General features: G+C 41.2%; 1 protein-coding gene across 4 annotated transcripts in view; it reads right to left on the bottom strand.

Moving 5' to 3' along the window:
• Nucleotides 1–24,217, bottom strand: part of grid1b (glutamate receptor, ionotropic, delta 1b) — a 329,186-nt gene that overhangs the window by 32,412 nt on the left and 272,557 nt on the right. For all 4 annotated transcript variants that reach the window (XM_013133865.4, XM_013133866.4, XM_010895654.5 and 1 more), the window contains 4 exons: nt 22,039–22,092; nt 14,126–14,299; nt 9,639–9,800; nt 6,702–6,821 (listed from right to left, as the gene is read on the bottom strand). In XM_013133865.4, the coding sequence (XP_012989319.2) occupies nt 6,702–6,821; nt 9,639–9,800; nt 14,126–14,299; nt 22,039–22,092 (510 nt within the window). The remainder of the gene's footprint in view (nt 1–6,701; nt 6,822–9,638; nt 9,801–14,125; nt 14,300–22,038; nt 22,093–24,217) is intronic.

Raw genomic sequence — 24,217 nt, 5'->3', positions numbered from 1 at the left:
ATGGTCAAAGAAGAATGAGACTTTCTGGACAGATCCACACAGAGCTATCTTTTATTATTTGCAAATGCCATAGTGAAAAACTGCTCAGTGACGGTCAGTGTTTTACCATTACTTTACAGAAAATGTTTTGGGCTAAAGCTTATTAAAAGATATGATCCAGTTTAAGAATGGTAAGCCTATGTGGTTTTTCTATTATGAATTTGAAAAAGGCAATAAAATGAAAGCATGTAACAGTATAGGCTGTTTTAAAACGAAGCTAATCGACCATGTAGTAAATTGGTTTGAAAACAAACAAGTTTGTTCAGGCATGTTTTTCAGGATGTTTTTAAGGGTGATGTATTGAAGAAATGTACTGTGTTAGCACGAACAATTTTAAAACCCCTGCTATGAGAAGACATATGTGCAAGAGTTCATCAGTAATTGTTTTTAAACACATTTTTGGATCTAAACTCTCATCTTTTGTAGTTTTGGTTGATAGCTACCTTTATATTGTATTGTTCATGCTTTAAAATGTTTTTGTATAATAAAGGATTTTTATGCTTAAATTCAACTGTAAACCGATGATGAAGCAATGCTTTGAGTTAGTGTTTGAAACCAATATACTTCAAGGAAAGCATGCCAGCCATATCATTTATATTCAGTTTAAAAAAAGTTGTGTTTGAACTATGCATAGCACCATTTTCAACCATTATTCAGAGAAAATAGCCTAAACTATCAAAACTGGACTCACGAAAACAACATTGTGGTCTGCTTAGAACACAAAAACCAGGATGGATTTAAAAATATCTATTTTGTATATTTTTATGTGCACCAATGATGCATCCTGTTCCTTTTCCAAGGGTCCATCGATTTCTTAGCCGCTTGCATTGGTTGTTGGTGGGTCAATCTGCCGCTACGATACCAAGGCTAACAGGCCTGATCCCTGTAAAAGGTGTGCAACATGCTGATAAGCTAACCCCCAACCTCCCCCACCCCTGCTTGTATCCCTATCTCCATTACTCCATGACCACGTAGACACCTCCGTACAGAGACCAGCTGGTCCCTCTCATGCCCTCTTTTCATCTCTTTTAACCCACTTCATTCCTTTCAGTCTTGTCACGAATAACAGAATTTTGACTTTAAAACCAATACCAGGTTAGGTATCATTATAATCCGAACTATACAAACTCAATATCAAAATGACACCCCGAAATGGAGGTACCATATGGTATTTCACCCAAGCAGATAAACTCATCCACTGCTCTATTAAATCAGTTTGAGTTTAATATATTGATTTCCTTGTTCCAAAGACAGCCATGTATGCATTAATGCATCAATTAATCTTTGTTTTGACCAAGATAACTATAAAACAACATGAATGTCATCTTTCATTTGACTGGTAAGTCTCTATTGATAAACTGAGAAAATCAAGATGTATAGTCTGTTCATAATGCAGGTGAATGCAAATTAATCAGTATGGATTAGGTCATTGAAACCTTTTTAGTTAATTTCACAGAGCTACAGAAAATAAACTGTTCATTAACCATTCATTTGGGACTTATTATTATAGGCAACTACTCTAAGAAAATGTAATTGTATTGAAATAATCTACTACATTTGCAGTTCAACTGTCTATTTACGAAAGGCATTATGTTTCATAACCTAAATTAAAGATCCCAGAAATGTTTCATATACAGAGATGCTGATTGGTTTTCTTCTATTTTATATTTTTAAAGGTATCGGCGACCAACCAGTACATCAATTAAATTGTTGCATGTTGCATAATTTGTTCAGAATACATTTGGTTTTTACATACCTCTAACAATGATTGGTGAAAGAGGCAAGCGACCAACTCATCTTTTTGTCTGGCTGTCTTTGTGTTTTGCCTCCAAGAGTTACCACATTTAGAGACTTTCCACTCAACTCTGCTGCAACCAAAAGTGAGAGAAGCTCTTTATGCTACAGAAGTCACAGACATGGCACAACAATGCAGAGCACAAAGGGAGGGGTGGTGGTGGGAAAAGGGTACCAAATTGGTAAGTGCTATGATGTCATTGTGGTAACGGCAAAACATCCTCCAATAACAATTTAAAGAGTCAATAACGACTCTCACTGAGAAATGGCAACAATAGAAGCTAGGTACACAAAATGCCTGCCAAATGCTACAAAAGTAGAAAGGATTTTGGCGGCAAGTTGGAACAAGGTGAATAAATAGTTTATATAAAAATATATATAAATAAAAAAAAGTTTTGTGGCCAATTTGTTTTGAAATATTAGCATTTTGGTTTGTTATGGTATCACATATCAAGTACCAGGCTAGTTCATTTCAGCTATAAATGTCGGTTACCAGGGAAGGTAGCATACATTTAGATAAAAAAAAATGTTAGGCTGAAACTGTAAGTATGTTTCTTTCCCTACAGTGCAAGACAAAGCTCAACAACAGTGTATTATACCTTCTAGGAACAGGTCAATGCGCAACGTTCAAGTAGTTGCAGCATTAAATACAAAGTCACTCAGCCCCCATATAAACCGTAAACTCCTTCTGACCTAAACTAGTCAAATATATCACCTATTCATTTTTCAAGAGATAAATAGTCACAGATAAAATCAATTCAGGTTTTGCGTGGCAAAGCTCGCGTTCTCATTACGGCAGCACTAACCCTCATACTTAACCATTATTGTTGTTCGGAATAAAAAGATCAATTTTTCAATCCAACTGTAATAAAGATAAGCATTACTGCATGTGGGAAATGAGAATGCCGCAGTTAGTGCCATGACTTTAACAGATGTAAGATAAATTAGTGTAATTATTAGTCAGCCCATTAACCCCTCTTAGTGTGCTGTCCTAATGGCCTTGTCCCAATCCTGAAAGGTTAATGACAGTAAAGAGAGGATGTCGTAGAGACGTGCCACAATCCAGCCAGGTTTGGACCATGTACTGGGGATTTCTAAGAATACATAGGTAGGCAGATGCTGTACGTGTACACGTTTATATTTTGTAAACAATTTGAAAAATCACACTTCAGGGTAGATGAGGACATACAAAATTGTAGGAAAGGAATAAAAGCAAGGAGATGAATAGAAATGAACAAATGAGAAAGTGGCAACAAAGCGAGAAATGCCAAGCCTGAAAGGAATGCACTGAGTGGTCAACAGGAAGATATGTCAACAGACAGAAATAGGGAATAACATCTCAATCTCCATTTAGGTTCAATCTACTTGGACGCTTCCTCGGAGTGAAATGTTTGTCCTGTGAAATATAGCATGGTAGAGGCACTGACAGATAGAAAGATTTAGAAAAAAAAGAGTGTGTGAGAAATCAAGACAGGCCAAGCATTAGAGAAAAAAAACTGGCATGTTGTTTATATTGCAACATGAAACACAACATTAAAAACCCCTCAGTGTATCTACCCCTTTGGTCTCATGTTTAACATTTGGTATGTTCACTGAGCCACACTCTTCCTTAAGTTACTTGACGGATGTCAGATGCAACAGAGCATAGAAGGCTAATTATCTCCATATCAGGGGTAGGATTAAGTTAGCTAGCGGCATTAATCTCCGTACCAGGGGTAGGATTATGTTAGCTAGCTTTATTAATCTCTTCTCAGGGGGGAACTAACCTAGCTAGTTGCAGACTGGAGCCCCGCACTGCAAACATAAACAACGATAAGACTGAGTGCACTTGCTATGCCATTAGCTGTCCTTTCTTTCATAATACAAAATAAAAGCCCGATGGAGAAAAAAAAGGAGCAAGTCACAGCAGCATGCTAAGTGTGTGTGTGTATGGTTGCGAGCATGCTTGTGTGCACGTGCACATAGATGCATCTGCCCATTTGGTATGGTTGCACAAGGTGTGTGTATGTACCAGTGTGTGTTTTTCAATGTGTGTGTGTGTGTGTCTTGTGGGTGTGTGTGTTTTGGGCTCCTGGACCTAATAACTAAAATGTATACCCAGAGTCCATCATTGTAAATTGAAAGCCGGCAGTGTTGCCAGAGAAAGGGGATATACGGCCCAACCGGCAAAGGGAAGGCACCCTCTGTGAACAAGGATTTCAGAAATAGCTTTCCCCAACACATTTCAATAGGACACAGCGATTGTTTCGGCAATGCCGCGCATCGGTCGTGGCAGCGTGACTCACAGAGGGAGCAAATCGGTGGCGTGAATGCAAAGCAAAGGGTGACTTTTATAATCTCGTTAGGGCGAGCCGAGGCCTCAACAAGGCGGCTTCTGTGATATTAACCTGAGATATAATGAAAAGCCATCCGCAGTCATATTGCAATGCATAAACTTGCTTATGTCGAATATTACCTTGTTTTTAGGAGGCGATTTAGCCCCGTCTTGTCCTGGCCAAGAGCCGTCAATGCAAGCAACCATCTTCTCCTCAGGCAGTGCCAGGGAAAACATCTCCAAATGAGAGGAATACCACAGTACCAGAGCTGATGTATGAAATACTTTTTTCTGTCTCTTCAAAACAAGCGCTTTTAAGAAAAGGTTAAATGTTTGACTCCGTTATGAGATGCACGTAACCATAAGTATGTATTTCCCACACCTGGGATAAATGGATGGTGGTTTATCTGAATCAGAGCATTTTTTGTTGCTTTCAACCATTTAACAACTTACAGTTTTAAATAAATATGAATGAATTTACTGTATGTACATGTCATTTATTTAAAATGATGTTTGAAGCCAGGTCTAGGTGCACAGGAGGAGGAGCAGGGACACAGGGAAACGCACCGTGTCTGACTCCCGCCCAAGAACATAGCACTCTTTTGCCTAGATCTGTGGTAGGAAACCTCGTTTCATGAGAGCTGCAGGACTTTGATTTAATCGACCTGGAAGACCAGGTGTGTAGCATTTAGTCAATCACTGAACGGATCGTTTAGCACAGTCGGTCAGCTCAGCGACTAAATTAAGCACACTCGGCCTTCTAGGTCCGTTAAATCAAAATCCTGCACACACTGCGGCTCTGGAGGAGTAGGTTTGCATACCCTGGAAATATGGCCACAGAGGAAACCAATAGGACCATGGTGTAAAATACTGCCCAATAAGATAATTGTGTGTATAATGTAATAGCCAGCCTAAAGTGCATGGTGCCCTGGCCCCACAGTGTGAGTGAGCCAGGCTGACAGTGGCCCTGTAGCTCCATGTTCTGCAGTGGTCATTGCAGGATGCTTGGCATGTTCCAAATCAGTTCCTCATGTTATATTAGAACAGGAAATTAGAACATGTGAACTATAAACACAGTCCTACACTGGCTGAAATATGTGTAATATAAACACAGTCTTACACTGGCTGAAATATGTGTAATATAAACACAGTCTTACACTGGCTGAAATATGTGTAATATAAACACAGTCCTACACTGGCTGAAATATGTGTAATATAAACACAGTCCTACACTGGCTGAAATATGTGTAATATAAACACAGTCCTACACTGGCTGAAATATGTGTAATATAAACACAGTTCTACACTGGCTGAAATATGTGTAATATAAACACAGTCCTACACTGGCTGAAATATGTGTAATATAAACACAGTACTACACTGGCTGAAATATGTGTACTATAAACACAGTTCTACACTGGCTGAAATATGTGTAATATAAACACAGTTCTACACTGGCTGAAATATGTGTACTATAAACACAGTTCAACACTGGCTGAGATATGTGTAATATAAACACAGTACTACACTGGCTGAAATATGTGTAATATAAACACAGTACTACACTGGCTGAAATATGTGTACTATAAACACAGTTCTACACTGGCTGAAATATGTGTAATATAAACACAGTAAAACACTGGCTGAAATATGTGTAATATAAACACAGTACAACACTGGCTGAAATATATTTACAATAAACACAGTACAACACTGGCTGAAATATATTTACAATAAACACAGTAATACACTGGCTGAAATATGTGTACTATAAATACAATACTACACTGGCTGGAATATGTGTAATATAAACATTAACAGAACCACATTGTCAGGTGCTGCAGTATGTCAGTAAAAACAGTGTTTTCTTCTTTGTTTTAATATATTTGAATGATGTGCTGCTCCACTTAACTGTCATTCATTTCTTTATTGTTGTCTAAAATGGTCTAATTGAGCCTGGTGACTTTTACACAAACACACACAAAACCAATAAACAAGATGATTGTTATTGTCATTATGTTAGAATAGCCAATGCAGCTCTGATGAATCCAGCACCCTGAACACGTTTTTACCAAGACTTAGAATTATAACATACATGCATTATAGAATGCAGGCCTACGCAGGGAGTTCAGACCATGTCGGTTGAACTTGTTTCTCCCATCAATCAATAAATAAACGATTAATAAATTAAAGATTTTATTGAGTATATTGCATTTCTCAGTACAATTCAAAAATAAGTGTAACAGAATCCTGGCAGATTTTCATGTATGCTTTACCTTAAGGACTGCAGTATGTTTTCCCATCCCCCAACAACCCCCCCACGCCTCTCGACATCAGAAATAGCTGCCAGCAATTTATGGGCCATAACCTCCACTGTTTTAAAGAAACGGTTTACTGACTACCTCGTCAAAGCTTGCTGTGCTACAATACTACCGGGTAAAGCCGCTGAGGTCCGCCGCTTCAGAACCGCACAGAGAATAATAACTAAAAAAATATCTGATTCAAAACCGTCCTGAGACAAAGGAGGAGAGCACGCCAGTGGCCTAATACTCACCCTTTTCACGTCTTTTCCAAATGTCTCACTGAAGCTGCTGCCCAGAATTTCAAACTGGACGTGAGAATTGGATCCATTCGCTTTGAAGTCCATCGTTCCTGTGAGGCCTGTGATATCTCCCTGTGAGGGGGAAAAAAAGGCAGAGAGAGAGAGAGAGAGAGAGAGAGAGAGACACACACACAGAGACAGAGATAGGGAGACAGAGAGAGACAGAGATCGATAAATATCGAGAGAAATGGAGAGGATGGAATCAGAGCGATAGTGAGGTCTCTCAGTGTCACTAAAAGACCAGCTGTCCAATGCCAAAACCATGTAATATCCAAGTCCAAGATGAAATGTGTGCACTCCCAATGCCAGTTAATAATATGGTTGAATCCTTTTGTACATTTCAACCAAAGACAATGTGTTAGGGACAGCCCGAGATCTCTGGGACAAATATCTATCCTATGTGGATCATACAGTGGAATTCTCTAAAAGAATGTATGCACACACACACACACACACACACACACACTCAATTGTCCATCCTGCTGGAAACATACACCAATAAGCCATAACATTATGACCACTGGTGAAATGAACAACACTGATAACCTCGTTATCATGGCACCTGTCAGTGTGGGATATATTAGGCAGCAAGTGAACATACTGTCCTCAAAGTTGATGTATTTGAAGCAGGTAAAATGGGATCTGATCGACTTAGACGACTGGGTCAGAGCATCTCCAAAACTACAGCCCTTGTGGGGGTGTTCCTGGTCTGCAGTGGTCAGTACCTATCAAAAGTGTTCCAAGGAAGGAAAGGCGGTGAACCACTGACCAGGTCAAGGGTGGCCAAGGCTCACTGACGCACGTGGAGAGCGAAGACTGGCCGTTGTGGTCCAAACCAACAGACGAGCTACTGTAGCTCAAATTGCTGAAAAAGTTAATGCTGGTACTGAGAGAAAGGTGTCCGAAAACAGTGCATCGCAGTTTGTTGCATAGAACACCGCAGAACAGTCAGGGTGCCCATGCTGACCGCTGTTCACTGCCGAAAACGCCTACAATGGGCATGTGAGCATCAGAACTGCACCACAGAGCAATGGAAGAAGGTGGCCTGGTCTGATGAATCACGTTTTCTTTTACATCACGTGGATGTCAGAGATCATGTGCGTGGCTTACCTGGAGAACATATGGTACCAGGATGCACTATGGGAAGGAGGCAAGCCGGCAGAGGCAGTGTGATGCTTTGGGCAATGTTCTGCTGGGAAACCTTGGGTCCTGCCATTAATGTGGATGTTATTTTTGACACGTACCACCTACCTGAGCATTGTTGCAGACCATGAGCAACCTTTCATGGCAACAGTATTCCCTGATGGCATTGGCCTCTTTCAGCAGAATAATGCATCCTGCCACCAAGCAATGGTTCAGGAATGGTTCGAGGAACACAACAATGAGTTCAAGGTGTTGACTTGGCCTCCAAATTCCTGAGATATCAATCCAATCGAGCATCTGTGGGATGTGCTGGAAAAACATGTCTGATCCATGGAAGCCCCACCTCGCAACTTACAGGAATTTAAGGATCTGCTGCTAATGTCTTGATGCCAGATAACACAGCACACCTTCAAACGTCTAGAGGAGTCCATGCCATGACGGGTCAGGGCTGTTTTGGTGGCAAAAGGGGATCCTATATTAGGCAGGTGGTCATAATGTTATGGCTGATTGGTATATACAATATTTGGGAAAATGGCCACAGAAAACAATGGGCTCCACAAAAACTAAACTAAGGAGATCTAAGGACCTTTTAGTGTTCAAGATAATGTGAGTCCGGAGAACGGCACAGACAGGAAAGACATAAAAGCCAAAGGGTTGATAACCATCTGCATTTCCCACAGCTGTGCCTCATCACTTGTGACGTAAGCAGAGTGAACTAGACTGCCCTTCCACTTCCCCAAAAACAAAGTCATGACAAAAAACGAATGAGGATAACCAGACAAGATGCCTAGGATAAAACCATAACCGTAAAATAATTGTTTTCATTTTGGTTGACAAAAAAGTGATGAGAGGAGAGTTCCACTTGGGAACAATGGACATTCAAATGTTTTATCCACATGTGGAGAATATAATGCAATCCTGTGTTCGCCCAGTTGTTTCGTTCTGTAGAATATAATGCAATCCTGTGTTCGCCCAGTTGTTTCGTTCTGTAGAATATAATGCAATCCTGTGTTCGCCCATTGGTTTTGTTCTGTGGAATATAATGCAATCCTGTGTTCGCCCAGTTGTTTCGTTCTGTAGAATATAATGCAATCCTATGTTCGCTCATTGGTTTCGTTCTGTGGAATATAATGCAATCCTGTGTTCGACCAGTTGTTTCGTTCTGTTGTGGTTGCGTTGATCTGGCTCTCCCACACACATGCAGCTCCCGGTCAGTTCAATAACTCTTCTCAGTCTCTCTTTTGATGTGATGTTCAACCAGGACACTTACCTCAATTAGATGGATTGAGGTCTTAAATCGTTCTTTTCATATTGGTCATTTTGGCTATGATCAAATCAGAAGCTCTGTTTTACCATCCATATTGTATTAATCTGTATTGTGTTATTCATCTGTATTGGGCAATAGCCAATTTGCAGTGGCTTTACTTCCAATAAGAAAAACAAATGCTTTTTGTTAAGTATTTGGAGTAAATTAATACTTTCTCCTTTAAAAAAAATATGAACCAAAATAATATTAACTAATAAAGGATGAAATAGCAAAACAGTGTCTAATGCTAAAACTGACTGTACTTCAAGAGAAAAACAACATTTTAATTGTACCTGCCAAAATATACAGTGATTTTGAAGACAGGCAACTCAAAAGCCTTTTTGTTATTTAATACAATGAAAGTCAACCAACCACATTCAATAAAGTATAAGATAAGAAACAGGTTCATGTTCATGTTTAGAACTGGTTTTGCGCTTTACCATCTGGATGTTCTCCAGCATAGACCAGCCTCCATTCCAGGGCTTGGTGGACTTCTTGATGCAGTTAAGACTGGCCATGCTGTGCCATTTCCTGTCTACCAACTTCCTGTGGAAGGCATTGGCCAGCATCAGCACACTGTCATACAGGTACAGGTTGGACACCTAGAGGACAGACAAGAAAGAGAGGAGGGGGGCGGGTGGACAAGGAATAAGAGAACACCATACAGTTATATACAGAACATTAGCATGGTCACTGACACACAATTCCTATTATGCAAATAAAGAAAGATATTAGACAGTGACATGCGACTAGGTCATGAGATAAAAATCATTGTACATCAGTAAAATGGAGGCTCCAGTTTTACTGAGCTTGCATGTTAGGCAGGGCTGCTGCTTTGAGTGGCTCAATAGGACCAGGATTTCCCATGGTCATTGTCTGTCTGTGTTTGACACGGATTTGGAAAGGTCATGCATAAACAGAGGTTATTAAAACGTTGTTAACAGAGGTATGCTGCCGTGGGCGTAAGCAGAAGCAAATGCGCCGGTCTGAAGGGGCAATAATCCTGAAGACCTGTAAGACCGGCAGCCACAGTGACACAGCTGGAAATGTTAGGAACCACTGGACAGACGCACGCACGCGCACGCACACACGAACACACTCGCAGGCACACTCAGACACGCGCGCGCGGGCGCACACACATGCACAAGCACGGGCGCGCACACGCGCACTCACACGCAATCAAACTGACACACACAATAAGCCTCTTTGAACCAGATGTGAGCCTAGTGAGAGAGTCCTGGAGCAGAACCCAAATGTACAGTGACAAGCAGGGGCGAAATCCAACTGATTCATGGACGAAAAAGTGCAGACATCACACAGGGCTATGATAATAACGTCATCTGCACTGGCAATTCATGCCAACTCCCATTTCTCCAACGTGAATAACTACATCAAACATCAAACTTGACGGAGCTGCGTCCGCATCAAAACACCACACGCACAGATTCACCCCACACTGGGACAAGACCGGGGATATGTGATATGTGCGATAACCCTCGTGCCTCTGTTGTAATTACTATGCCTTCTGTCATTTTGGAATGAGTGCGACCACGACGTACTGTGTGGAGGGGCTCTGGACCAACAGTAAGGCGGCGAAGTGTAAATGGCGACAGTACATAAAGCAATGGCGACAGTAGGGCCGTCTGAGAGTGGAAGCCTCTAGAACATCAGTTAGCCAGGCTGGTCTGTGTGACTGAGGCTGGATAAGGCGGTTCAGAGGTCAACATTGTTGATCTCTGAGGCCTCTAGCAAGGGCTCCAGGCTATCTATCTCAGTTAAGAGGTAAAACACCACAGGATGAAGGAGAAATCCTGTGCATCCGTATACCTACGAAGATGGCTGCGTCACGGCTAATTATACAGCGTTCTGGTAAGGAAGCATTTTTTTTTAGCTCATTAGGGGGATTTTAAGTCACAGAGCAGGATGGTTGAAAGAGTAACGTGGTCATAGACTCTTTTGGGAGGGATGTCAGATAATGCCTAGCTGTGTAGGTGCCATTGTAAAATGTAGGCATCCATCTTATTGAGTTTTTGTGTGTTTGGTAGGGTTTTAGGAAGTTAAGAAGTTAGGAGATTGCAATCATAACAACAAATGAGTGCATAAGAACTACAGGCTATGTAGCATATTGCCAAAGTCCTGGTCCTCTCAATCAAAAAAATGTATTTGGAGGATTGTATTCAAGTCAATGGGTCTATGTTCTTTTAGGCCCTGCAGCCACTGTTCCAAAATGTGTTCTCTTTCACCTAGGGCCTAAAGATATCAAAGGACACTGTTCAGGGGCAGAGAACACAGTCCTGAAATGTGTGAGAATAATTTTGCATCCATGTCTGGAATCTGAAAGTTGCTCTCTGAGGCAAACTATGACGCATCTATATGGATATACTTTTATGATGTTTAATTAATCTCACTGGTACAGAATCACGGCAAAACATCATACTCAGTTTCAATTATGTAAGTGATAATGCAAGATAAAGGTACTTAAAAGCATGTTTTCTTGTCAACTAGCAACTTATTTATAATATTGTCATTTTATTTATATATATATATTGGAATTTTATGAAACATAGAGTTCTGGGCTGGATTTGAACCCACATTGCAGTACTACATGCATATCCCAGGTACTATATGTATATCCCTGGTACTATATGCATATCCCAGGTACTATATGCATATCCCAGGTACTATATGTATATCCCTGATACTATACATGTATCTCAGGTACTATAGGTATATCTCTGGTACTATACATGCATCTCAGGCACAATATGCATATCCCAGGTACTACATGCATATTCCAGGTACTATACGTGTATCCCAGGTACTATACGTGTATCCCAGGTACTATATGTGTATCCCAGGTACTATACATGTATCCCAGGTACTGTATGTGTATCCCAGGTACTATACATGTATCCCAGGTACTATACGTGTATCCCTGGGGCTATACATGTATCCCAGGTATTATACGTGTATCCCAGGTTCAATACATGTATCCCTGGTACTATATGTTCATCCCAGGTACTATACGGGTATCTCTGGTATTATATGTGTATCCTTGGTACTACAGTATAGGCATATCCCAGGTCCAATATGTGTATCCCTGGTACTATATGTGTATCCCAGGTACTATACAGTACATGCATCCCTGGTACTATACCTGTATCCCTGGTACTACACGTCCCTGGAAGCCTAGACAGTGGCTTAGAACACCCTAGGCCACGTTGGCTATTTTTCTTGATGGAGTCAGACAACATAGACCTTAGACCTATTTGCATGGGATTCATTTTACTAGGGGAGGATAGGTACTGTTATTACATGCAGAAACACGTATCGAATCAGAAAGATTAATAATGTCAGGATCTGCCATGCCATTCTTTTCTATATTTTATTTAGTGGGACAGTAATAATTTCAGATGCATAACTCTAAGGTCTTCTGGTAATTCTACTCCTCCTTGTGTTTTGAGAGTTGTACATGTCTGAGATGACAGGTGTTGAGCAAGAGTACAGTTGATTGATGCATACCACAACGTGCAGCACATAGCCTGCAATATGAACAGACGGCATGCATCAACTGTGACAGCGTAGTTTTGTGCCAAATACATTATTAAAAAAAGACTATGTGCCTAGATAACAAAACACTACTTGTTCGTGTGTGTGTGTGTGTGTGGGGGGGGGGGGGGGGGGGATTTCTCAGGGGGTACACCAACTAAGATCATCCAATAGGATGTATTGCCACATTTTTCATCTCCTTTTTACCAAAATATTTTCTCTTTCCCCACCTTCCACATGACTAATCTTCTCCATTCATTTGATTGGTGGCAGACATCCTAATTCCATCCTTATTTTTTGATTAACCATTAATAGATTGGAAAGCAGCGCTTCAACTGAACAAAACGCTTGGAATTGACATCTCATCCATTGCCTAAGTGCAATTGCACTGTTTAGCTAACATCAGCAGGCTGGTGGCATTCAGAACGTCCAGTGCAGATCGCTGAAATAATGGTTATGATCACACTTCCTCAATTCAAATATTATGGTGACAGAAATTACACATTTGGGAGGCAATCTCAAGTTTTCATTGTAGCCCGTTATTGCCGGGACATGATGAAATATATTCACGCCCAGTATAAAAACCTACAGTCTTATGTGATAGCGGCTGATTTATTGTGGGGAAAGAAGAATTACAGTGGGGATACTTTTCGAGAAAAAAAGGGATCCTGTTCGAGTCTTTTGAATTATTGGGTAATAATATCATAGCCACTGTTTTCTACTACTACCAGTAACAATCCTTATAATTGTTAATAATCAAATGACAATATCTGTTTATGAAGCTTTGTTAAAGGACCAACACAATTTCCTCCGTAGAAACCCTTCTAGTGATTCTGTTTCTATGTTCTCAACTTAATCCTCCTCATCTTCCACCAGGCTCCCTACACCTGTCACTGTTTCCCTGCGCATGTCAATAGCCCAGTCGGGTGGAACATCTCATCATCTATTGTCACTCAATGCAAGATCAGCTTCTTGTGCTGTCGGCCCCCAGGGGCCCTGAGGTCACAGGTTCTGTGATACTCAGAACAAACAGAGGGCTCTGTCATTCTGGGGCTGTCACTGACGAGACACGTGATGGGGTTCACTGATTTCACCCCGGAGGCAGCAGCAGATAAAAGCAAATGCAAACATGGGAACATTCCGTCTATACACATAGATCATTTTCCATTATAAATATTTCCCTATTATTGATCCTTAACATATTAATAAAGATGTGAGGGTGTGGTGACAGACATTATTCTCTGACCAAATCTGACAATAACTTGGAACATGCGCCCCTGGTTTCGTAGGTTAAATGATCACAAAACAGATTTGACCTCCGGCCTTTAAGATCACAGGCCATGACAGGAGTCAGTCAGAAAAAGCCACTTGAACTGACCTCCAGTAACTGCACGAATCCCTCCAGGGGGTCACAGAGGAGGGATGAGATGCGGTGGTTGTTTCTCATGCAGCGTGCGCTGCTGTCCCTCCAGAGCGGGAAGATTTGACGAATCACTGTCATCCTCCCCAAAGCACTGTGGGCCAGCTCCATGATCTCGGTGTCACTGATCTCCTACAGCGTGAGGGAGAGGAAAAGGGAGGATGGAAGAGAGAAGGGAAAGATTTAACAGTTTCAACCCAAATATTATATCTAAAAAATGTTGGGTTGCTTCAAAATGTAAATGAAAAACAGAATGCAATGATTTACCAGCAGGATTTCTGTCTACAAGAACTACAAGAAGGCTTTGCCACTGGCCATTTTAACAGCTAATTGGCCATTCGTAAATGATATTGATACAGTTAAACTGACGAACGTTTCTCACTAAGTCTAAATCCACCACAAATAGCATCTATGAACTGTTAACTTTTGCCACTGGCCGTTTGAACAGCTTATTAGCCAGTAATAGGCTTTACCAGTATCTACTAACTTACGGGAATAGTCATAAGAATTGAGCAATTGCTAGCGAGTCTGCCAAAGCTATTTCATTTCATGACAAAACAACATACTTTTTTCTTTCATTTGTGAATTACATTGATACAATAACTATCAAGAAAGGTGACGATAACCATCAAGTGAAACGACGATAAAACCGTGGAAATAAAATTAATAAATGTTGTTGTTCACAATAGATTTGAACTTGAGCCTTCCACGTGAGAGGCACTGTCTTTAACCATTACGCTTTGCTTTTGCCACTGGCCATTTGAACAGCTTATTAGCCAGTAATAGGCTTACTGGTATCTACTAACTTCTTAGGAATAATCATAAGAATTGAGCAATTGCTAGCAAGACTGAAGAGAAACTTTTCCATGCCAGAAACAGTCGCGATATAACCGTATACAATTTCAGGTTTCAGCCAGCAAAGTCGTCGTCAATACGGAACAATTCACAATGCGTACTCCAATACAAGGGATAGTCAGTCAGTCAGTCAATAAGTAAGTAAGGAAGGAAGGAAGGAAGGAAGGAAGGAAGGTCTGGCAAAAACGAAACCTGGTGGAATATCACACAACTTATTAGGTAAAAAGACAATTTCAGTGAGGATGGGTCTGTCAGTAGTGAGGATGGGGAGGGGTTCACCACTCTGTGAAAGACTGCGTGGGCAAATAGTGCAACATTTTAAGAACAAAGTTTCTTAAATTGGAAAGAGTTCTCATCATCTCAGAGTTTGGGGATCTCTCATCAACTACAGTGCATAGTATCTGGAGAAATCTCTGTATGCAAAGGACAATACTGTATATACAGGTTTTGGAGTAACATATGCTGCCATCCAGACAATTTATTTTTAAGGGAAGGCCTTGCTAATTTAAACAAAACAATGCTAAACCACATTCTGCACGTATCACAACCGAATGGTTCCGTACTAAAAGAGTCCAGGTGCTAAACTGACCTGCCTGCAGTCCAGACCTGTCCCCTGTTGAATACATTTGGGTCATTATGAAATGAAAAATAAGACAAGGAAACCCTGAATTGTTGATCAGCTGCAATCCTATATTAAACAAGAATGGGAAAACATTTCAAAATTACAGCAATTGGTCTCAGTTCCCAAACACTTACAGACAAACACTTTTTATTGTTAAAAGAAGAGATGTTGCAACACAGTGGTAATCATGCCCCTGTCGCAACTGTATTGCAGGCATCAAGTTCTAAATGGGCACCTATTTTTCCCAAAACAATAACATTTGTGAGTTTCAAGATTTGATATGTAGTCTTTGTACTATTTTAAATTAAATATAAACATAAATAATTTGCACATAATTGCATTCTCCATTTTTGAATTTTACGAAGCGTCCCAACCTTTTTGGAAATGATTGCTTGAAGTCTGGAATGCATGGACCTCACCAAATGATGGGTTTCGTCCTTTTGATGTTTTGCCAGGCCTTTACTGCAGCTGTCTTCAGTTGTTTTTGTTCGTGGGTCTTGTTTTCAAGTTTTGTATTCAGAAAGTGAAATGCATGCTCGATTGTGTTGAGATCAGTTGATTGACCCGGCCATTGCAGAATATTCAACTTCTTTGCCTTAAAGAACTCCTGGATTGCTTTCGCAGTATGTTTTGGGTCTTTGTCCATCTGTAATGTGAAGTGTCCATCTGTCCAATGCTGAATTTGGCTGAATCTGAGCAGAAAATATATCCCTATACAACTTCAGAATTCATCCAGCTGCTTCTGTCTTCTGTCACATCATCAATAAACACTAGTGACCCAGTGCCATTGGAAGCCATGCATGCCCATGCCATCAAACTGCCTCCACCGTGTTTTACAGATGATGTTATATGCTTCGGATAAAGAGCTGTTCCATCCTTCTCCATTTTTTTTTCTTCCCATCATTCTGGTACAGGTTGATTTTAGTTCCATCTGTCCAAAGAATGATGTCCCAGAACTAAGCTGGCTTTTTTAGATATTTTTTTGGCAAGGAATAGCCCACAGCTCTCCATGAAACAGCTTTTGAATCAATTGTCCAATTACCTTTGGTCCCTTGAAAAAGAGGGTACTACATATTAAAGAGCTGTAATTCCTCAACCCTTTCTACAATTTGGATGTGAATCCCTTCAAATTAAAGCTGATAACTTTAAGCCTGTATTCATTATTTACCTGTGACTTGAATACATTTTGGTTAACAGCTAAAATAACAAAATTGGTGTCAGTGTCCAATTATTTCCGGACCTAAGTGTATATTAACATTGTCAACAGCTTTATTATGAACAGCAGGTCCGTATTTTGTGAGATTACTTTGACATAGTGAATTCAGAAATAACCAGGAAGAGCCATAGCCAATAATTTATAACACATTGACTAGCTAAAATGCACATGATATTGGAAATCCATAATCAATAAAGATATGTTCTGCAAGTTTGTTTTGAAAGAATCAGAATACATTATTGGACTGAAATTGATAATTGATGATTGAAATGTTTGACATTTAACTAAAGACAAACAAACATAAACAAGAGGTGTGTCTATAGAAAACTATAATGAAGTAATAAGTAATAAGTTAAAATAAACTGATAACGAATCACTGGGTATGAAAACGACATCTGTGGTGAAACATGCCATAACGTGTCCATATAAAGAAAAGACAAGCCCAAACGCTATGAGACCATCAGACTTGTCCCCTATCATCAGCTAACTCCATCAGCAACATCTACCTCAGATCACGCTCTCCTCTCAAGCCATGTCCTGACCCTTTCCATTGTGAGAGGATTTAGCATGCAGAGACTTGGCCCCTACTGGTTGATCTTCTATGAAAAGCATAATTATTATTCCTACTATATACTAGGACCCCCTTCGTCTCAGCAGGCGGCAATGCTGCATCAGCGGTGTCTTTAGGAGGAGTTATTTAGATAAACATGAATATGGATGCTTTGCTGAAAGGTGAAAGCACGTCTTCCCTCATCTTCTTTTTCCTTCGTCTTCCGTGGGTCTGCCTGCTAATGACTGCACATCGATCTCTGAGCTGCAGCCTGGGCATTCCATCCAGGCCCTGGGCCCCATCAACTTGCCCACCAATCCCTGGTTCCCTGCTCACTTCACCACCGCTTCTGTTGGCCTGTCTGGCTCTACCATTTTTGTTTGTTTTTTGTGGTGTTGTCTTCCTGTTTGGCCTCTCCTCGCCCCTGTGGGAACGGCAGTATTAACCAAAGCAGGCCTTTGCACTTTTGCTGACCTGTCAAGCACTGACTCTTGAATAGAAGTACTGAGATGGCTTTTATGGCATAATCACCCCGGAGTGGCTTCCAGAAATTACAGCAGGAAAACCAAAGGTTCTGTATAACTTCCACATCAATGAGAGAGATAATACTTGTATGATTTGGTAATAATACCAGACATCTGGTGCTGACCATTTGGCAGTGATGCATGTTTCATTTACGCTACAGCTACAATATATTGTAACATGGGAGAAATAAAAGCCGGCCAGCATTTTATACTCCGAGCTGACAAATTATCCAAAGGTTGATGGCTTTACAAAAAATTATTAAGTGGAGTAGGGTGGGAAATGTTTCTACATAAAGATGCCAAGGTTTACTAAATGTAAAACACTTAATGTGTTCTGCCTTCCTTATGGTTTTCCCAGACCGGTCAGTGTTAATGCAGCAGTGCACTGTAAGCATGCTAAGCTGTTTCTGGTTGTCCATCAAGCCCAATGATGAATGCTTTCTTCCTTCACTGACATTTGGCAACTGGGATTACGAATACTGAATTCAGGGCACAGCTTGATTGCGGGGGGGGGGGGGCAGTGGTAGCCATGTGTTTCTGCATACTTGTCTGAAGGTGTTTGACCTCCTTGATCCTAATTCCTGCAGGTTGTGAACGGCAGAGTGTTCGACAAGAGTCCACATCCTCTACACATGATAAGTGGATTTGCACCTCTTCAGATAGATTTTGGTTTGGTCTTTCAACTGCTTCTGCTGGGCGTAAAGCACAGGGTATTTGGCTTCATGTAGCTGGCCATACAGCACCTTCCTTGGCAATCTGCCTTCTGGCATAACAAAAACATGGCCCAACCAATTGGTTTTTACGATGGACTCCAAGCAAATATGTAATAGAGGGAATCTTCTGATAGAAGTGTAGCAGAAAGGCCTTCGTACTGTAGGGTTTGCGTTAAAGCTGTAATGTATCTCGGTGTAGAGAATGGTGGATACACACTTCATTTATGTATGGAGATTGAGCTTACTTACTTGGAAAACAGCCAAAAGAGGCTGAGGCTTGAGGTGGTTTTGAATATAATTAACCATTGCACAGTTATCTCAGATTATGGTCGAGAGATCTTTAAAGCTGGGAACAATAGTAAACTTTTGTCCCTTAATTGGTAAAGGATGTTGGGTGTGACGGAGGGGGACACTCCACTGCAGGATGACTTCAGGGTTTACAGTGCTGCAGTAAAGAGCATCCATCAGGATGTGACAATGTGAACAACCTTTTCTCATTAAACGTGTTTGAATCACAACCCTTTGTCTTGTATAAGCCCCAAAGCAGTGTAGGCTGGGGGGTTGGGAGGGGGGGCTGGGAGCTGGTGTAAGCCCTAAAAGCCTGCTAACACTCTTCTCCACACTCTGGCCTGGCTTATACCCCATTCTGGTTTCCCACTCAGTGTGTCCAGAATCTTACAGATGCTGTACAGACTGAGCCTATATCCTGCCAACCCCAGGGGCAGGCAATCTGGCCATCCAACAGCCCTGAAGAATGGAGCCAGTCTACTCTAGGCTATCCAGCCCCAGACAATGGACATTGTACAGTACTTAAAGCAGAAGGTTATTGGGATGGAGCACACAACTGTTTAAACTAACCTCTAGCCAAAGACCATGATCTCTTTCACACAAACTCATGTTTATGTAGACAGAGTAGTGTTGATCTTGGCCTGGGCCGCTGTAGCCTCTGTAGCAGATGAATAAGTAATGTAAAGCTTGTGGAGGAACAGTCTGATAGAACAACACCAAGTTTAGAGAGTCTCAGCTAAGACAAACCAGTTCCACAGTGTCTGGGTGACGATTATCGTAGTAGAAACCTCCCAACACACCACGGCCTCACCTTCATGAAGCAAACGCCATTTCCTGGTTAAGCTGCCTCACAAGGAACATCCTTAATGAATAGAAATGAACAGCGAATCCTGAGTATACTTATGATATTCATTTTCCAACATGATGAAGCAATAAAGCAATGTTATTTCCTGTAAAGCAATAGGCCTTTTTCACCAAGAGAAGACAGCCAACATTACCAAACAACAGCAGAAAGGTCATAAAGTGTTGTGTTCATTCAATTATTCATGAACTTGGTTTATTACCTTGAAAATATATCAGAGTTGATAATAGGCACAGACAGATTTTCTCCTCATTATATTTTCAGATCATGTAGAGGTCATTTCAAACATTTCGGATGTGGGCTAAAAATGACACCTAATGTACAGTATGGTATACATTACATAAATTTGTCAATGGAAAACTACCACTATAGAATATGCTGTGCTGCGTATAGCACTTAGTGACGGCCAAATCACTCAGCATCAAAAATCACCACAACAACTGCATTCGGTTTACATAGGCAACACACAAACACACAATCGATTAAAGCACCATCTGCCACTGCCTCATAGCCCCACGTTCCCCCTACGCCAGCATCAATGACTATTAGAGACGCTCATCCCTGGTATGTGGTGAAATCAAGAGTAGCACGGATCTCTTCAAGAGGCTAGTGCACCTGTAGATGTGTTCACCCCTCAGACCCTCCCCTACTGCCACTCTGCGCTCTGTACAAAGCCTGCTATTTTTAATTGGGCTCCAATGAACAGGCAGGAGAAAGGTCTGGGCTGTTTACATCAGCGCAGAGTTAGAGCAGACAGATTGTAGCCTAGGGACGACCTGGATGGACCTCTTTGAGATACTGTCTGACCATGCTCCAGGCACAGTCTATTGAAAATCAACTGCAGTGTCCTAGTGGTACCAAGAACTACACTGGGTATGGATATGGGCTGGGTCAGAAACACAGTACCCTATTCCTATACGGCTCTGGTCAAAATGAGTACACTTTATAGGGATAATACGGGCATTTAGGACACACAGATGGAGTTTTTGTGTGTCATATTTAATAAACGAGGCAGTAAATATGTTGATCCCCTTTGATTCAACGCAAAAACTGAGCATATCAGTTCCCTAGGTTTTACTAAGTAATATAAATAATAATAGAGTTGCGGTGGAATAGGAATTACTGATATCATTCTACATTCTTGTTCCACCATGTTATTTGTGTTTTGTTGCTTCGTGTTTAAAAGACTGTGAATTAGTGAATTAGTATAGTAATAAACCAAAATGTGATGCTATTGTGTTGTTAAGGTCATGCCAGGGTGGATGAATTAGGCCAGGATCTCATAGCAGCAATTGTTACAAAGCAACACCTGACATTTTAAATGACAGTGTTAGATAAAAACTGTCATATTGTAAATGCACTGTATTAAGATTATACCTTCTTGGTTTAAAATCTGGATTAAGTTGCTTGATCATGGGTAAGGTTGTTTTTATATGTTTGGTAATAGCCTTAGCTAGCTTTAACATAGAAACCATCAACACTTATTTCATTTGTATTTGTTGGTGGTGGCATCTTGGATTACAAAAAATGTGTTACATAGTGGAATAAGATAATGTGTAAAAACATCAGTAATTGCACATGTTGAATGTCATTCAGCAGGCAATGATATGTACTTACACAAAAATTACCAGGTTAATGCAAAGTAAAAACAACATAACTATTATATTGTTTACAGTTGTTACTGTTTTAGCTACTGTACAAAGAAATAGGGGCAACATCATCTAAAGTTTGTGGATATAGTGAAATAGAAACTTCCAGGCATCCTTTGTGACCTGGCAACGCTTGTGAAAAAACACATTAGTGCCATTATAGTTGAGTCCAGCGGGGAATATACGACGTGGAAATCGATGCTAAGACAGAGGAAATGATGTAACTGTCATGTGTCTCCCTTACTGAGGAGTTTCAAATGGCCTGAACCCCATAATGGCGCAGGGCTTTCGCTGTATCAAACAATGATCAGTTCTGAAGGACACGAGACACAATGCATGCTGCTATTGAACTTCAGTCTTCTGTGGGTGACTACTGAGCCACTTGATGAGTCCAGTAGTTCCTTTAATCATCAATGTACTGTTACTGGCAGTGCATAATCATCATGCAATTGTTGTAGGTACAGCAGAGGGAAAGCAAAGACAGGCGACAGAGAGAGCGAGAGAGAGAGAGAGAGAGAGAGAGACAGAAAGAAGAAAGGGCAGAGAAATATCTAATTGAAACATCAGCATAAATTTGCTCATCTTTGCTTACCTCATTAACAAACACCCAGTGACTGTCCTTAGAAGCCAGGTTGGTCTCCACAGCCTGCAAAGTAAGAGGAGAATAGAGAAATTACAAAGGCTCCCATTATTCCTTGGGCAACAGAATCCACGTAAAATGCCTAACAGTCCATGTACTGTAAAATCCTTAATGTGTCATTATCCAAGTAAATATAAAACAAACATAGCTCCATGTTGGGCTCCCAGCTACAAGCCTTCAAAAATCCACTGGCCGGAATGAAGTTCTAAATGACTGCCCAAGAATGTGTCATGGAGAGTTGTTTTTGGAAAAAATCTCCTCACATCTGTCAAGAACTGAGCTCACTATTTTCACAGAATGACTCAACTAATAAAAATAATGTCACAATTCCCTCGGTCTGCCTTCTGTTTTTCTCTTAGTGCTACTGCCATTCTCACGGTCCACTGTGTTGGCAGATCCTTAGAGCTGAAAAGTTTACCTGAACGTGTTGCCGGTTTTACAGTGTACATATCAGAACAGGCTGGAACATTCACATTGTTTTAATAGAGAACAAAGCAGATACATATGGAGCATCTGCCAGTTGATTGGCCCTATACACAAGCTATGGATCACCTTGTGCAATCCTCTTGTCTAGTTAGGCCTGCCATATGTTCAAACGGGTACTCATTTGCCTTGCTTAGCGTTGGCTGTTAGATATGGAAATACGTCTGGGGTTCATGTTGCCCATTAAATATTTAAACCTGTGTCCTCAGCATTTATGTCATTTATCAGTGTCTTAGAGTGGTGAGAGAATATAATTACCTATTTTTTTGTACTGGCCCCCTGTGGGAATCTAAAACCATTTTCTACTGTACAAACTGAGATCCATGGGATTCTAGAAAATCACAAGAAGGCTACACTGCATACATAATTCTGCCCTAATGTAGCTACAGTACATTGGAATAACTGGGTTTCCCCATCAGATGGGGACATGGTGGGAGGTGGGAAATAGCTTGCAGTCAATTATTTAACATGGGTTTTGTATGCAATTATTAATAAATCGTTGGCACAGTCATATGAGGTAACCTCATGTATATTCAATTACAATTAGACAGAGCCATGAGGTTCCAAACGCCATTGACCAAGCAAATGAAGGTACCAAAGTCCTTGCTAATCAACAGGAATATTGGTGAAACATTTTGCATATCTATACCAGCTCAGGCTCCTGTCAACCTCGAATTCTCTGTTGATTCACTACTTAACCACATTACAGGGATCCATAGAGGGATGTGATAGTGAATGAGGATCTTCACATTGTACGACATCCGTAAAAAAAAAGAAGACGAGCAGACGTGCATAGGTCTATCAGAGGTAACTGACAGGATGTCACTGCCACTTGACAGTCAGCAGAAAAAGCCCCACATAGTACCACAACCACCCTTAACTCCAAAGACCGTGTCTGGCGTCACATCAGGCCACATTCTACGCATGCAAGTTTATCGCGCGGGGCCCCAAAAAGCAGATCATATTCATGCGTGGCCTGTCCCCTGTTCCCTGTGCGACGCGGTTTAAGGTGGTTTGCGGTGACGTTATGAGTAATCCGAGGCTGCAGTGCCCATCAGAGGTGCGGCTGATGCCTCTGGGCCGGGCTGGACTGTTAGCTCCCTGACCCAGGCGTGGAGTCATAACATTGACGTAACACATCACACTCCATCTGTCAGCCCCCCAGGGGGGAAGGGAGAGGACACTAGGGCGCCGCTGAGGAGTCTAATGAAGTGAACAAGAATGTGAGACGCGGTTCGGCTGACTAAAACATTTCCTCGCGATTCATTTGCATGGAAATCACTGCGGAAATGGTAATGTCATTCAAACGCTGAGCAAAATGTACAGCTGAAAAACCCACTGAACAAGAAGCGTAACACCTCATAACTGAAAATAAAGAACAGGGAATTAAGTAAATCACTCTCTTCTCTGCCTGAAGCAGGGCCCAAATTGTACCCCTGTCCCCTAGCCTTGTGCACTCTCATTAACAGCTGATGTTTAGAAGTAACATGCAGGGTATTTGGTGCTTTTTGGGAGATGGCCCTGAGATCTCCAGCATACAGTTGTTGATATTCAGCTGCCACTCTGCTGAACCCCCCCCCCCCCCCCCCCACATCCATGCATGTTGTCATGCCCGTGAAATAAAAACACAAGTCCACCTAAGTGAGAA

Source organism: Esox lucius, chromosome 5 (genome assembly GCF_011004845.1).
Source record: "Esox lucius isolate fEsoLuc1 chromosome 5, fEsoLuc1.pri, whole genome shotgun sequence".
Lineage (NCBI taxonomy): Eukaryota > Metazoa > Chordata > Actinopteri > Esociformes > Esocidae > Esox > Esox lucius.
This window is presented reverse-complemented; position numbering and strand designations above follow the sequence as displayed.